Genomic DNA, 13,965 nt, shown 5'->3' with positions numbered 1-13,965 from the left:
GAGACCATCCCCTTTCTGACTTGCATCCTCACTCCTCTCTTTCCGTTACGTTGCCTCCACAATCCCATGGTTCCCATCTCTTGTCTCATCACTTCACCTGCACCCATTCCTTGTCCCCAAAACTTCCACCCAGCCCCAATCATCATCTCCTATGTCTTCCAATGTGCTCCTATCACTTTCTTCCCTTCACCTACATTGTTTTCTCAGCGCCCCAAATCTCTTCCCCTGCACCCCCACCAATGCACCAAACTGCAGCCTCACCAATAGCAATCTGCTTTTGTCCTCCACCAAAGAATGCCCATTTTGCGCCATACTCATCCCTCTTTGCACCCCCACCAATATTCACCCCCTGCATTTCTCCACTCAACCCACCACCAATTCTCCCTCCAGCCCCACCAGCAATACTCAAACCCTGCTCCTAGCAATACTCCCACCCCACCCCATCACCAATACTCACCCGATACAAATGCTCACCCCCTTGCCTCCAACACCAATTCCCCCCAGCCCAGTCACCGATTCTTCCCCCCACTGCCCCATCACCGAATCTCCCCCTTGCCCCCCACCCCCATTGATTCTCAGAGTGGAGAAATAAAGGAAGGAGTGGGGTGAAATTTGTTTATTGGAAGGAGAAATCTATATTCATGCCATCAGGTTGGAGGGTACCCAGACAAACTATAATGTGCTGCTTCTCAACCCTCAGGGTGGCCTCACCTTGGCACGAGCCTTGACCCTACTACCAATTTCCCATCTATGTCCAGATTGGAAACATAAATTAATTTGTGGGTTTAAAAGTCCCTATGTAACAGGAGTGGAAACTTTTGATCTATGCTTTAATTAATGCACCACGTGTTTAGAGAGGTCCGCCGCCACGCTTCGGGGAGACATGACAGCTTCGACTGGAAAATTACCGTCTTGTAATTGCTGAATCATGCGGAAGGAGGCGCCATGTCCCGTTGCTGACGTCACGCCCTATTAGCCCATCCCTCTCCTGCCGCCGGCGACCGTTTAAAACGTTTCTTTTAAAAAAAATGTTGGCGCGGTTTTTCCCCACTACCCAGCGTGCTCGGCGCGCTTCCCCACAGTTGTGGAGCTGCCGAGCATGCGCAGTGGCGCCGGTATCCGCCATTTTCTATTCCCTGCTCTAATGGGAACGTTTTAACCGATCGGTGCCGCGCTTTCGGGGCGTTTCGGGCTGCCGGGAACCTCACGCAGGCACCGAGAGACACCGAAAGGGACTTTTTCTGCAAGAAAAGGCGGTGAAAATGTAAGTGAAGGCGGTTATAGGGGCCGAATGCAGGTCCTTTGTGCCGCCTCTAGGTGTCACGGTGGGGCTTGTCGGCGCTGGGTGTGTTTGTCTCCCTCTATCGTTATATTCGGACAGAAAAATGCTCGGGAAAAAAACCTGTAATCGTGCAGCTAAAGAAACCCCAAACGGCGAGTACAGCCGCCTAGAAAACATTCACCTGTGCGCCCCAGGGCCCTTCGGGGCGACACGGGCGTCGGGGCTGTGCGGGCGGCAAGGCCTCTCTTCTTTGTTGGTGGCTGCGCTTCGCCTCTGCTCCCCGGCTACAAACGCTCCAGTAGCGCGTTTCCCCAGTGTGACCGCCTGCCTCTCCCTCCCCTCCTCTTGCGTGTGTGTCGATTTCAAGGGCCCGCTCGCTCGGTGGCAGTAAACTGAAAAGAGCTCCCTCTACAACCGGGCTGATCGCAGGCGGCTGGGCAGTGGCGGGTTATTTCTAACGGAGGTGGCGGGGAGACCTGGCCTGGCGGAATCGAAACAGATGCTGTTTTCGCCCTCCGTCTCGTCGCCATTTTATGCAAACCGGACACATTTTAATGAAGCTTTAGCAATCTTTTAGTCTAACGTACAATAGCAGTGAATTCGACCACACTGTTGTATTTTTGTTGTTTTCGGCCGAACGAATAGATATTGCACTATCTTCCTTAAAACTTTTATTTCAAATAAAGAGAAAGAAAGGATGGCTCCCTTAATCGCAAATGCAGCATGAAAAGGAAGTAGTATGTAGACTGTGGCCTGTACTCTTCCTCCGGCGTTAAGCCTAACCTGAGCAGACCTACGAAAATCTAAACTCCCAGATCTTGAACTTGCAAAAATTAGTCATACTTCATAAATATATGCATCTTCATCCAATTTACTGTGAGCTGATATGCAGATTATCATCGATATTTCAATCTGACTGAGACGACCATGGTAACATTAATGAAAACTTAAATGTTTGTTGTATCAGTTATTATCTATGTGGCAGATCCAGTTAAAATGAATTCAATAATCCTCATAGTTCAGTAATTTGTTTGCATTTCTCTCAGATTGCCGCTTACATTGAATTTGAAAGTAAAAGGCAGCCTCTGTTTGATGTTACTGTTGTGCTGTCAACAGATAATCCATAACTGGAAGGTTGTCTTTGATGTCTCAAGTGGGTGTCCTGCCCATTTTGGGAAAATTTACGGTAGTCAGTACAGAAAGGCATTTTTGAAAGTAGGGCAAATAACTGACACTTTCAAAGAAAGCTTGGTCCTAATTTTGGGCTTGCAAATCATGCATCTTAGTAGTACAAAAAAAACCTACAGGTTGTCAACCAACTGGAAATCAGTAAATTTATTTCTGCAGAAAAAGCACTAGAACTTTCTTTTATTTCTGCTTTATTAAGTAATAACAAAAGAAAGCACGAGTTATGTTTCACTTCAATTTGACAATAGATGTTGGCAAATTTAGTGTACATAACATAAAGTAGGTTTGAAAGAATCCTACATTTTAAATTTCTATTTTCACATTTTTGAAGAGTATATGTCTCCAGTTTTTTTTTACTTGCACTAAAAATGAAATGGGGAAGTGTGAACATGCACGATGAACTCTCCCAAAGGAACTGGTTTTGTAGCAATTATGTTGAGGTGTCTTTGAAAAAGTTAACCATTTCAAGCTAGCAACATTATTGCCTTTGCAAAATTAAACTGGAGTGGTAAGCAAGAGCTGCAAATGAGTTTTGTACGGGCTGACCCCAAGTAGTGAGCAGGTTCTGTTTATACAGATCTCCATTTGATAACTGATTTAATTGGTTTGACACAACATTGTTCCTGTGCTATATGTTGATTTTATCCATAAGTTGAAAAGTACACAAAATATCTTGATATGGTAACCATACCTCTACATTATTGTAATGAATGGCATCTGAACATAGAATAGTACAGCACGTTTCAGGCCCTTCGCCCCACAATGTTGTGCCGACCCTCAAAACCTGCCTCCCATATAACCCCCCCACCTTAAATTCCTCCATATACCTGTCTAGTAGTCTCTTAAACTTCACTAGTGTATCTGCCTCCACCACTGACTCAGGTAGTGCATTCCACACACCAACCACTCTCTGAGTGAAAAACCTTCCTCTAATATCCCCCTTGAACTTCCGTCCCCTTATCTTAAAGCCATGTCCTCTTGTACTGAGCAGTGGTGCCCTGGGGAAGAGGTGCTGGCTGTCCACTCTGTTTATTCCTCTTAATATCTTGTACACCTCTATCATGTCTCCTCTCATCCTCCTCTCCAAAGAGTAAAGCCTCAGTATAGGAAGGATGTGGGTTATCCCTTAATCTCTGATCATAATCCATACTCTCTAAACCAGGCAGCATCCTGGTAAATCTCCTCTGTACCCTTTCCAATGCTTCCACATCCTTCCTATACTGAGGTGACCAGAACGGGACACAGTACTCCAAGTGTGGCCTAACTAGAGTTTTATAGAGCTGCATCATTACATCGCGTCTCTTAAACTCTATCCCTCGACTTATGAAAGCTAACACTCCATAAGCTTTCTTAACTACCCTATCTACCTGTGAGGCAACTTTCAGGGATCTGTGGACATGTACCCCCAGATCCCTCTGCTCCTCTAGACTACCAAGTATCCTGCCATTATCTGAAGATAATGGAGAGCTATTTTTGTAAGTAGAGGGAAGAAACTAGTTCTGTCATTCATGGGCAGGAATGTATGTACAGAATTTTACTTTTTGCATTTTATAGCATTGGACCTCTATATATAATAGGTGCAAATGAGTTGGGCATTTGTAACCCAGGGATGGTCTGCATTCAGAAGAAAGTGCCAATGTCGAGCATTAGTTGATCGAAGCAAGATGCAACATGCGGGTAGTTGGCTGTAATGTGGGTTCAATAAAATGGGGTGAGTGTAAGACTAGTGAAAATGGGTGCATAATTATCAGTGCAAACTCAAGTGGACTGAGGTGCCTTTTTTATTCATGCTGTGACTCAATAACTCCATGACTAAGATAGCTAACATCACTGAGCAATTTGCTACTCAGTATTCCTCATAGTAGCAAAAAAAAACCCTTAGTATCTCAAAATTAATACTTTGTCTTACAGGGATATTCACTGTTCTCTCAAAATATAAGTTAGCAGTAAAGTGAGCTCATTGAATGCAGGGTTTGTGGTCTCGCACAAATGAGCACATGCTAATGAAAAGGGAGTAACGTACTTCAGGAGATTTTATTTACTGAACTTCTGTTGATAAATTTTGGTAAGATGTAAGGAGAGACTATGACTGAAATACAATTTTAAAGAGTGAGCTAGAATAGAGGTACTAGCGAAAGCATTTTTGTGTACCTTTTGAACATGAAAGGATAAACATAAAACTATAGGACTCTTAACTATAGGATTTTTGATTCATAAGTTTTTAAAAAATCTATTGATTTAGGGCTTATGTTGTGAAACTGGAGAAGATGAACTCTGCATGAAGATAAGAGATTTGCTGGAAGAATTGTGAAAGGCTTTACACAATAAGGGAAAAGAGTTGCTCATCATGAGCAAAGGTTAGGTGATGGGCGAACTATGTCAGCTGCTAAGTTGCCTTTAATTATTAAACTTTTCAAAGCCGTTTGTTGGACTTGGGAAGCATATTCAATTGGAACATATTCAAAGGCTAAGGGGAAAATTGGGAACAGGGAAGTGACACTAAGCAGATTCCTTTTAAATTGTTCCTAAAAGTCACAATGGGCTGACAGCTTCTTTCTGTGCTATTTGTTGTTGTTGTTCAGTCATTAAGTCGAGTCCGACTCTTTGTGACCTCATAGACTCTTGCACACCAAGCCTTCTTTTTAGAAGCTGCCTCTCTATGATCCCCCAAGGTCATACGCATTGTCTGAGTAATATTATCTATCCATCGTAGCCTCTGACCTCTCCTTTTACTTTCTGTTTTACCTAACATGAAGGTCTTCTCCAAGCAATCCTGTCTTCTCATGATGTGGCCAAAATATTTGAGCTTTTGTCTCATGATCAAGCCTCCTAGTGAGCAGTCTGGCTGTATTTCTTCAACTATTGACTGGTTGGATCTTCTTGCCATCCAACGGGAACTCCAATCCATGATTGTACATGAATTAAACAAAATATAAATTACTGCTGAAATGGTTTTTAAACTAAGGTATTTTGTTTCATCTACCTATATTTGTAGTGTAGTTTGTTGTATACATTTTTATTTCCCCTAGATTTAAGGCAATCACAAAAAAACATTAGCTGTTATATCTTAGCTTTAGATTTTAAATAATTGAGTTTCAAACCTTTTATTCTTATGTCCCTTAATTTATATTTCTTGTTATAAAATTGCCTATATCTCAATTTTCCATTACACAAACCCACTTTTTCCCCGTTGAATTCTGTATTATAAATGGAGATGCATTCATGTGGGGAGTTTTTTCTCTCAACAGAAATGCTCTAGGTGAAGGGAAGGGAATTCTGATTATATTGCAGGTAGATGAGATATGGTTGTTATATTGGTTGACAAAGTATTGTACAATTATCAATAAGAAAAGATTGATAGTTTCCAAAGCAGTCTTTTCTATTGATAATTGAATGACAATCACAGGCTGCCATTTCACAGTGGGAGGGAAGTCACTTAAGGGATTTGCTCTGGAAACTATCAAGGCAAATCCCTTAAGCTTTCTTCTACTGTGCACCAACAGCCCTGTGAATGTTCTCTGTATACATTTTATGTTTATTTTTTTCTTCTACATAAAGTTCCGTAAGAATTTGTGAATTCCATTATGGCTAATTTCCATTATACAAATTACCCTAATGTGGGTGTGTACTGACTAATTTACGTCCAATAAGTTTACTTGTTTGTTTACTTTCATTAAAGGCAGAGGGGGTTACTACTTCTACAAATTAAACTACCAATGGAGGATGCAGTTCATAAATCAGATGCAGTAGACAACACACATTGCACTAAAATGTTAACTTCTGAATAATATTCAGATATTATTAATGTTATACACTGATACAGAAAAGATTTTTTTCCTGCTTTGGATGAATAGCTGTTTTTATGCAGCTATGGTTTGGAAGACAGGTAAGAAAGTTCTGGCTGGCAGTAGTTACAAATCTAAAGGATACATAATTATTATAGGAATTGATAAAATTAACTTTAAATTATGTGGTCAGCAGTCATACAGTGAAATTTAAGAACAAAATTCTGTATTTATAGTTAATCATTTTCTACTTAAATTGCAGTTGCCATGGCGACAGAATCAGATAATGTGCCGGTGGAGGATTCTGAAATGTTTACAAAGGTCAAAGAGCACAAAACGTATCATAGGCGACGAGAGGGTGGACAACCAGAAGATTCTGATGGGCAGCCGAAAGAGCCAGATGGTGCTGAGGTAGCACAAGACATGAATAGCAACATGCAGGTGGTAATGATGCAACCATTGGACCCTACGTTACTACAGATGAAGCAACCGATGGAGGGGACAGCTCATGAGTCAGAGACAGTCGATGATACACAGATCATCACACTGCAAGTGGTGAACATGGAGGAGCAACCAATAAACCTTGGGGAACTGCAACTAGTTCAAGTAGCCCAAAGTAGCATTGATGAACTGCAAGGAAACTATGACAATGAAGCTCCCAAGGATGGGCTTCAGGAAGGAGACCCTGTAATCTGTCACACCCTTCCTTTGCCAGAAGGTTTTCAGGTTGTGAAAGTAGGTGCTAATGGTGAAGTGGAGACGGTAGAAGATGGGGCAATAGAAGTAAGGGAGGACGAGAATGCTTCTGCTGCTTGGCAGAAAGATCCTGATTATCAACCGCCAGTCAAAAAAGTTAAAAAGAAAAAGAATAAACTGCGCTACAAGGTGGATGATTCTAAAGACATTGACTTGTCTGTATATGATTTTGAAGAGGAGCAGCAAGAGGGTTTGCTCTCAGAGGTTAATGTGGAAAAGGCAGTTGGAACCATGAAGCCTCCAAAGCCAATGAAAATTAAAAAGAAAGGTACAGAACAATGTTATTCCAAACTAACACATTGATTACAGGTCACAGGTAAAAAAGTACTGACATTTGTTTAAAATGAGTGAAACTTTAATGACCACTTTTTAGTCATTTCTTCACTTTGGTGAATGATTTCCTTTTCATTCCCTCTTTTCTTTCATTACCTTCCTTCTCACTGTCCTACTTCCTTTTTCGCATTCTATTTCAATGCACTCCTTCGTCTTTCTCCTGGTTACACTTTCATTTATATCCATCTTTGTTTTGGGAAAGTTCCCAGTCCTGCCCTAGCTTAAATTATTTGATTGTTATTGCAGAGACCAATCATCACTTGATCATCATTGAACTGGGTCAGTTTTAACTTAGCATCTTCATTTGTAATATGTTCAAAGAATTTGTGTTTTTCCCCTCTTACTTAAATTTGGTTATTAGGATTTTATTCATTTATAGATGTAGTTATCATTAATGAAACCTGCCCTGGTCTATCTCTATTGTCTTGATACAGTGAGCCTGAGCCTTGAACCATGGAGAATGTACTTCCACAGTATTCTTGTGTAGAAAGTTCCAGAGTTTGGTTCCAGTGACCTTGACACAGTGATGACATATTTCCAAGTCAAGGTAGTGTATGGTTGTAGGTTGTCGTGATCCCAAGTGCTCTGTTCCTGCCTTGGTCGCTGAGGAGGCAGTACTGGGTTAGAGTAGCTTTGCCTAATAACTGCAATATATTTTGTTCTGTTTCCATGGTGTATAACAGATAGGAGGTGATACTAATTTGGCAGGGGTGTTGGGAGTCAGTAATGGTGCTGCAGATAGGAATGTCGGTTTATGGGTAGAGGTAGCATATATATATGTGTGTGTGTGCACACAGTATATGAAATAAGGTAGGTGATCTTGTAGTGCAGTAAGAGATTGGCAGGTATGACTTTGTGGGTATCACAGAGTCTTAGCTGAAAGATGTTCGTAGTTGGGAAATTAATATTCAAGGATACCTCCAATATGGCTTTTTGAAGTAGCTTATGGTTGAGACCACTAGGGAAATAGCAATTCTGGATTGGGTGTGGTGTAATGAACAGGTGATCATTAGGGATGAACCAGGTATGAGATAGACTTGACTTCTAATGTGAGAGGGAGAAGCTAAAGTCAGAGGAATCAGTATTATAGTGGAATAAAGAGAATTTCAGAGGCATGAAAGGGGAACTGGCCAAAGTTGATTGGAAGGGGACACAAGCAGGGATGATGGCAGAGCAGCAATGGCTGGAGTTTCTGAGCACAGGATAGGTACATCCCAAAGAAGAAGAAATATTCTAAAGGCAGGATGACGCAATCATGGCTGACAAGGGAAGTCAAAGCCAACATAAAAGCAAAAGATAGGGAATAAAGCAAAGATCAGTAGGAATTAAAAGATTGGGAAATTTTTAACAACCAAAACAAAGCAACTTGAAAATAAAAGTAAAGGTGGGGGGGAGAAAATGAAATATGAAGGTAAGCTAGCCAATATTAACTAAAACTAGCCAATAAATTTTTTATATTGAGAGAAAAGAGAGGCGAGAGTAGATATTAGACTGCTGGAAAATGACACTGGAGCAGTAGTTATGGGAAAGAAGGAAATGGTGGATGAACTGATTAAGTATTTTGCAACAGTCTTCACTGTAGAAAACACTAGTAGTAGGCCGGAAGTTCGAGGGTGTCAAGGGGAAGAAGTGAGTACAGTTGCTATTACTAGGGAGATGGATTTTTAGGACATTGAGTGAGTTCAGTTAGCTTGATCTCAGTGGTTGGGAAGGTATTGGAGTCGTTTGTTAAGGATGTGGTTTTGGGGTACTTGGAGGCACATGACAAAGTATGCCAATGTCAGATGGTTTCCTCAAGGGGAAAATCCTGTCTGACAAATCTGTTGGAAATCTTTGAAGAAGTAACAAGCAGGATAGATAAAGGAGAATCAGCAGATGTTGTGTACTTGGATTTTCATAAGGCCTTTGACAAGGTGCCGGACATGAGGCTGCTAAACAAGGCAAGAACCCAGGGTTTTACAGGAAAGATACTAGCATGGATAGAACACTGGCTGATTGGCAGGAGACAAAGAGTGGGAATAAAGTGATTGTTTTTGGATTGGCTGCTGGTTAACAGGTTCCACAGGGGTCTCTTGAAACTGCTTCTTTTTACGTTGTATGTCTGCAGTTTGGATGATGAAATTGATGGCTATGTGGCCAAGTTTGGCTACGAGTATAGATGGAGGGGCAGGTGGTGGTTAGGAAACAGAGAGACTGCAGAAATGCTTAAACAAATTAGAAGAATGGGCAAATAGGTGGCAGATGGAATATAGTATCAGGAAGTGTATGGTCATGCACTTTGGTAGACAGAATAAAAGCATAGACTAGAAGGAGAAAAATCAAGTCCAAAGTACAAAGGGAGACCTTGTGCAACATTCCCTAAGGTTAAATTAAGGATGAATTGGTGGTGAGGAAGGCAAATACAATAACATTAATTTCATGAGGACTAGAATATCCTTCAAATCGCTGGCAGGTGGTAAGAGTGGGCTCTCTCCCCTCTGACCCTCAACACAGGTGCTTTTCAGGGCTGTGTACTAAGACTCCCCCTTTACTCTTTTATACCCATGACTATGTCACCACCCACTGCTCCAAAATGCTAATTAAATTCACTGATGACTACACTGATTGGCTTAATCTCAAATAATAATGAGGCAGCCTACAGAGAGGAAGTCATCACCCTGACACAGTGGTGTCAAGAAAGTAACCTCTCCCTCAATGTCGACAAAACAAAGGAGCTGGTTGTGGACTACAGGAGAAATGGAGACAGGCTAATCCCTATAGACACCATTAGATCTGGGGTTGAGAGGGTGAACAGCTTTAAGTTCTTCGGCATAATCATCACCGCGGATCCCACGTGGTTTGTACATAACGGCTGTGTGGTGGAAAAGGCACAACAGCGCCTCTTTCGCTTCAGATGGTTGAAGAAGTTTGGTATGGCCTCTCAAATTCTTAAGAACTTTCTATAGGGGCATGATTGACAGCATCCTGACTGGCTGCATCACTGCCTGGTATGGGAACTGTACTTCCCTCAATCATAGGACTCTGCAGAGAGTGGTGCGGACAGCCCAGCACATCTGTAGGTATGAACGTCCCACTAGTCAGGGCATTTACAAAGACAGGTGTATAAAAAGGGCCTGAAGGATCATTGGAGGCCCGAGTCACCCCAACTACAAACTGTTCCAGCAGCTACCATCTGGGAAACGGTACCACAGCATAAAAGCCAGGACCAACAGGCTCTGTCTGGTACAGCTTCTTCCAGTAGGCCGTCAGACTGCTGAATTCATGCTGATGCTACTGTATTTTTATGTTATATTGACTATCCTATTGTACATAGTATTTGTTATAAATTACTATAATTGAACATTTGAACTGAGATGTAACAAAGATTTTTACTCGTGTATTTGAAGGATGTCAGTAATAAAGTCAATTCAATTCATAAAAGCAAGGATGTATAAGGCACTGGTGAGGCTTCACTTGGAGTATTGTGAGTAGTTTTGGGCCCCTTATTTAAGAAAGGATGTACTGACGTTGGAGAGGGTTCAGGGGAGAATGATTCCAGGAATGCAAAGGTTAGCAAATGAGCAGTAATTGAAGGCTCTGAGCATGTACTCGCTGGAATTTAGAAAAATGAAACATCAAATGTTGAAATGTTGTAGGGCGGATGTGAAGAGGTTGTTTTCTTTTGTGGGTGAGTCTAGTACTAGAGGGCACAGTCTCAAAACAGACATGTCCATTTAGAACAGGTGAGGAGGAATTTCTTCAGCCAAAGGCTGGTGCATCCGTGGATTTTGTTGCCACAGGCAGCAGTGGAGACCAAGTAACTGAGCACATCTAAGGCAGAGCTTGATAGGTTCTTGATTAGTCAGGCCATGAAAGGTTGTGGGGAGAATGCAGGAGAATGGCACTGAGAGGGTAATGGATCAGAGATGAAATGGCGGCACAGACTTGATGGAGTGAATGTCTTAATTTTGCTGCTATGTCTTTTGATTTTATCATCTTGTATAGATGGAGAATTGAATGCTGATCAAGTTTTATCCTAGATGACTTTAAGTGTATTGACTCAGACAAATGAGGAACTTTCCATCATCTTGACTGAATAGATACATAACACTGTAGAGTCAGGAATATGTTCTTGCAGCTGTAGCCCTATAATAAACTAGTAAAAGGGTATGTAGTATTTCAAGTCTATAATGTAGTGAGGTTGTGGCTGATTGTATGCCTTGTCCATTTTCCCATTAGTCCCTTGACTAAAAGTCTGGAAATGTTACCCTTGAAAATACTTAATTCCCCAACTTCTGCACCAGACGGGGAATTCCTGAAGTTAGTTTTTCTAATGATCATTCTCCAAGATTCTAAACTCTCCGGCAAGCTAAAATACCTTCTCAGTTACTCAGTCAATCCCATTTAAAGTTCAATGTGTGCCACCCAGGCTTACTGTCTATTTGCATATCACTGCAGGTCCAACTTTGTTAAGACTTGACTGTTGCAGCTATTCCATGAGGTGGAGTTCACAAGTGGGAAGTTATGCCCTCACTTTATCTTGATGGTGTTCTGACTGTTGATCTGAGCCATTGAAAGATCTATCAAAAAGGCTGAAATAATTAAAAAAAAACTAAAATCCTATTTACACAATACCCTTATATGTTTCCGCTCAAAGTTAATAAAAAGGGATTGGCTCTCCTGTGATAATTTATTGCTCCTTTGGTCCACTTACACAATTCTCACCTAAATAATGCTGGGAACTTCAACAAGACTAATTCAACTGTCAAGTCAGTAAGTCACAGTCAGTTTGCATTTCACACTGTAATGCAGAAGTATATTACTTTGGTTTCAGCAGTTGAATGCAAATGTCAGGAAAATCCGGATTTTAATGAAAAATAGTTCAAAATATTTGTTCAGGCATTTCTTATGCCCATTACAGTTTCTCCTGTTTTTGGGTCTTGTACCTGCATTTATTTATATTCCTTCTTTTTACATAGTCATGGGTGTTCTTGCAGTCTTCTAAATCTGCTCTCAAACTCCCTGGTTAATAACTTTGTTAGTCAGGTGCTGCCACTTCCTCAGATGATTTCTGATTTATTGATTGTACACCTTTTTAATCTAATGTGGTGCTTAAACTCTGTAGTTAGATCTGCTCATCACTTTTCTCATTGACTTTTTCTCAGTGAGAACAATGAGATGCAACATTTTTATATTGTTTTGAATGCTTGCCTTGATTTATAGACAAAATTTTGAATTTAATTTCTCCATGTACATTGGATAATATCAGGATACCTGCCTTTATATTCAGCACCCTGGTTTCTGAGTAATTAATGTCTTTTGAGTTCCAAAGGTTTATTCTCTTATCACTTGTCTATGTGGAATGGTCTTAGCAAAGCCCTGAAGAGCTGTAGCAAGATCTCTATGGTATTGTACTTTATAGGCATGTTTTGGGTCCTTTTCCAACTTATAAATTTTTTTAAAATTCAAGTTTGCAAAAGAAAATTTTGGGCATCTCATCTAATTCACAACAATAGATTGTAAGTGGCTCAGATCCAGCAGTGATTCTAGTGCCTTGCTTGTTGCAGCTTTCCATCTTGAAGGTGAACCATTTATTTCTGTTTGATTTTTGTCTGCTACTCAAGTTAATGTATTACCTTCAGTTTAATTAACCAGTATATTGCTTATCTAATAGAATTTAATTACTTATTGACTAGTTATATTTTCAAAAGTACTCAAAATTGCTTGTTAATGTTAGAAAAATAGAGGGCTGTGGGTAGCCCTAGGTAATTTCTAAAGTAAGTGCATGTTCGGCACAGCATTGTGGGCTGAAGGGCCTGTATTGTGCTGTAGGTGTTCTATGTTTCTTTCCTTTCATAACCATATTGATATTAAAAAATAACTTGATGGGGTTCTGTGTGTCAGTGGCAAGGTTATCATTTATTGGTTATCCCTTATTCTTTTTGATAAGAAACTCCCACAGTTTGGTAGAGTGTTTGAGGAGACACAAGAAACTGAAGGTACGAGTATCTGGAGCTAAAAACAAACCACTGAAGGTACCTGATAGGACGGGCAGATTCAAGGAGGGAAATAAACTGAAAGTGTAGAGGCAAGATAACCAATCTAAAGAAGTGAGGGGGAGAGCTGGCAAACAATAGATGGATCCTGGTGATGGAGTCACTGGGATGGGTAGCATAGTGATAGCGACAGGCTGGGCTGCGTGGTAATCAGTGAGGACGGTGAAGGGTTCAAGTCATGAACGTGATGAGAAAGAAGGGGAACAGTGCAACCAGATGAGGGAGGGAATTGATGGGGGAGGGATAGGGGTCCAGTGGGATGATTGTTTAGATGATGGGCTGAAGGGCGTGATGAAAGAAACTAGGCGATAGGATTTACGGAGGTGGGGGGGATTAGGGTAGAATTTGGAAAGATGGGTGTGTATTATAGGACCTGGGTAAATCAGAAAGGTAAAAAGGGACCAAATGAGTGCAAGTTACCTGAAATCAAAGAATTCAATGTACATAATGTTGGATTGTGCACAACCCTCAAACCAGATGAAGAGTCTCAACCTGAAACATTGATTCTATTAGGCTCCACAGATGCTGCTTGACCTGTTGTGTTCCTATAGCAGCTCATTCTTCAATGTGTTCTTGGACTTGGTGG

General features: G+C 41.1%; 1 protein-coding gene across 3 annotated transcripts in view; it reads left to right on the top strand.

Annotated features, from left to right (window-relative positions):
- Positions 1–1,101: 1,101 nt before the first annotated feature.
- The window catches only part of ctcf (CCCTC-binding factor (zinc finger protein)), a 33,130-nt gene continuing 20,266 nt past the window's right edge, over positions 1,102–13,965 (top strand). The window contains exons 1-2 of one of the 3 annotated variants that reach the window (XM_073069925.1): positions 1,102–1,264; positions 6,518–7,279. In XM_073069925.1, the coding sequence (XP_072926026.1) occupies positions 6,523–7,279 (757 nt within the window). In that variant the 5' untranslated portion in view covers positions 1,102–1,264; positions 6,518–6,522. Of the gene's footprint in view, positions 1,265–2,193; positions 2,213–5,248; positions 5,436–6,517; positions 7,280–13,965 lie in introns of those variants that run through there. The other 2 variants (XM_073069927.1, XM_073069926.1) reach the window with 2 other exon arrangements.

Source organism: Hemitrygon akajei, chromosome 17, assembly GCF_048418815.1.
Source record: "Hemitrygon akajei chromosome 17, sHemAka1.3, whole genome shotgun sequence".
Classification (NCBI taxonomy): domain Eukaryota; kingdom Metazoa; phylum Chordata; class Chondrichthyes; order Myliobatiformes; family Dasyatidae; genus Hemitrygon; species Hemitrygon akajei.
This window is presented reverse-complemented; position numbering and strand designations above follow the sequence as displayed.